At 53.2% G+C, this 1,300-nt stretch overlaps 1 protein-coding gene across 3 annotated transcripts in view; it reads left to right on the forward strand.

The window, feature by feature from the left end:
* Positions 1-588: 588 nt before the first annotated feature.
* Positions 589-1,300, forward strand: part of MLF1 (myeloid leukemia factor 1) — a 39,627-nt gene continuing 38,915 nt past the window's right edge. The window contains exon 1 of one of the 3 annotated variants that reach the window (XM_011959040.1): positions 589-801. In XM_011959040.1, coding sequence (XP_011814430.1) covers positions 755-801 — 47 coding nt within the window. In that variant the 5' untranslated portion in view covers positions 589-754. The remainder of the gene's footprint in view (positions 802-1,300) is intronic. The other 2 variants (XM_011959039.1, XM_011959038.1) reach the window with 2 other exon arrangements.

Below are 1,300 nucleotides of genomic sequence, written 5' to 3' on the forward strand. Positions count from 1 at the left end.
CACAGAAAGACAACCGAAAAGAGAGCAGCTTTCTTGTTTATTTTTTAATACTAGGTCTACATATCACTTAAGCGTTTCCCACTTTGGGAAACATTATTGCTTTGAGTTTCAAACTCACAAGAGGTAAAAAAGTTTGATAGGCTTCAACCCATTTCCTTCAAGAACTATTTGCTAACTGTACTAAAAAACGTTTTGCACATTTTTTTTTCTCATTATTTGTTCACAGCTTTTGACTACCAGAGAATGTTTCGGATACAGGACTAATTCCTGTGGATGACAGAATGCGACCGCTGAATGGGACACTGGGTGTCATCTGGTCCCAATCTTGACCCCTTTTCATTTTCCCCGAAAAAAAAGACTTGCGGCTCGGAACTGAGGGCGGCATGGCCAAGGTCACAGAAAGGGTGGTCTAACGTTTTGGTTCCTGCAGCCCGGAGAACAAGCTATCCCATCCCACCGGAGCCTTGGTGAAAAGCTGCCCGGCCGGCTCAAGGCCAAACTTCTCGCCTCCACTGTGTTGATTGTGGTTGCCAGGGCAGCCGCGCATTGCTCTCCGCCTCGTCCTGGCGACGTCACAGAGCAACGTCCAATGGGAAAGCACCTTGGCGTCACGCACCTCCTTTCCCGGCGGGCACCGTCTCCGCAGCGAGTGAGGCGTCGTCAGTGCTGGAGGCAGGCTCTGGTCGCGGCCGCGGCTACTTAACATCGGTTTTCCAATCTGTCCGCGGCTGCCGCCGCCCAAGATAGAGCCAGAATGTTCAGGATGCTGAGCAGCAGTTTTGAGGATGACCCCTTCTTCTCGTGAGTTATGGGAGCCAGGAGTCCGCGGTCGCGCGGGAATTAAGGAATTTTGAGGGGACCTATTTTAAGGGAAAAGGAAGTTTTAGAGGACGAGAGAGAATTCGGGGTAACTCTGGAGGCGGTTTGAAAGAGACGAGGATATAGAGCCCTGGGAGTGAAGGGAGAGGAGGAGTTAGGGGTGTGTGAGAGAGGTAAGAGAAGGACTTGGGCGCATGAGATGAAGAGAGGAGGGTTTGGACGCGTGAGGTGGGCAGAGGGAAGTTTGGGGACGTGAGGTGTGGGGAGGAGAGTTGAGGCAATGAGGTGGGGGGAGGAGAGTTGAGAGCATGAGGTGGGGGAAGGAGCTTGAGGGCGTGAGGTGTGGGAGGAGGGTTGAGGGTGTGAGGTGAGGGAGGGAAGAGTTTGGGAGCATGAGGTGCGGGGAGGAGGGTTGAGGGCGTGAGGTGAGGGGAAGGGTTTGAAAGCGTGAGGTGGGGGGAGGAGGGTTTAGCGTGTGAGG

The sequence above is a fragment of the Colobus angolensis genome, unplaced genomic scaffold, assembly GCF_000951035.1.
Source record: "Colobus angolensis palliatus isolate OR3802 unplaced genomic scaffold, Cang.pa_1.0 Scaffold48, whole genome shotgun sequence".
NCBI lineage: Eukaryota > Metazoa > Chordata > Mammalia > Primates > Cercopithecidae > Colobus > Colobus angolensis.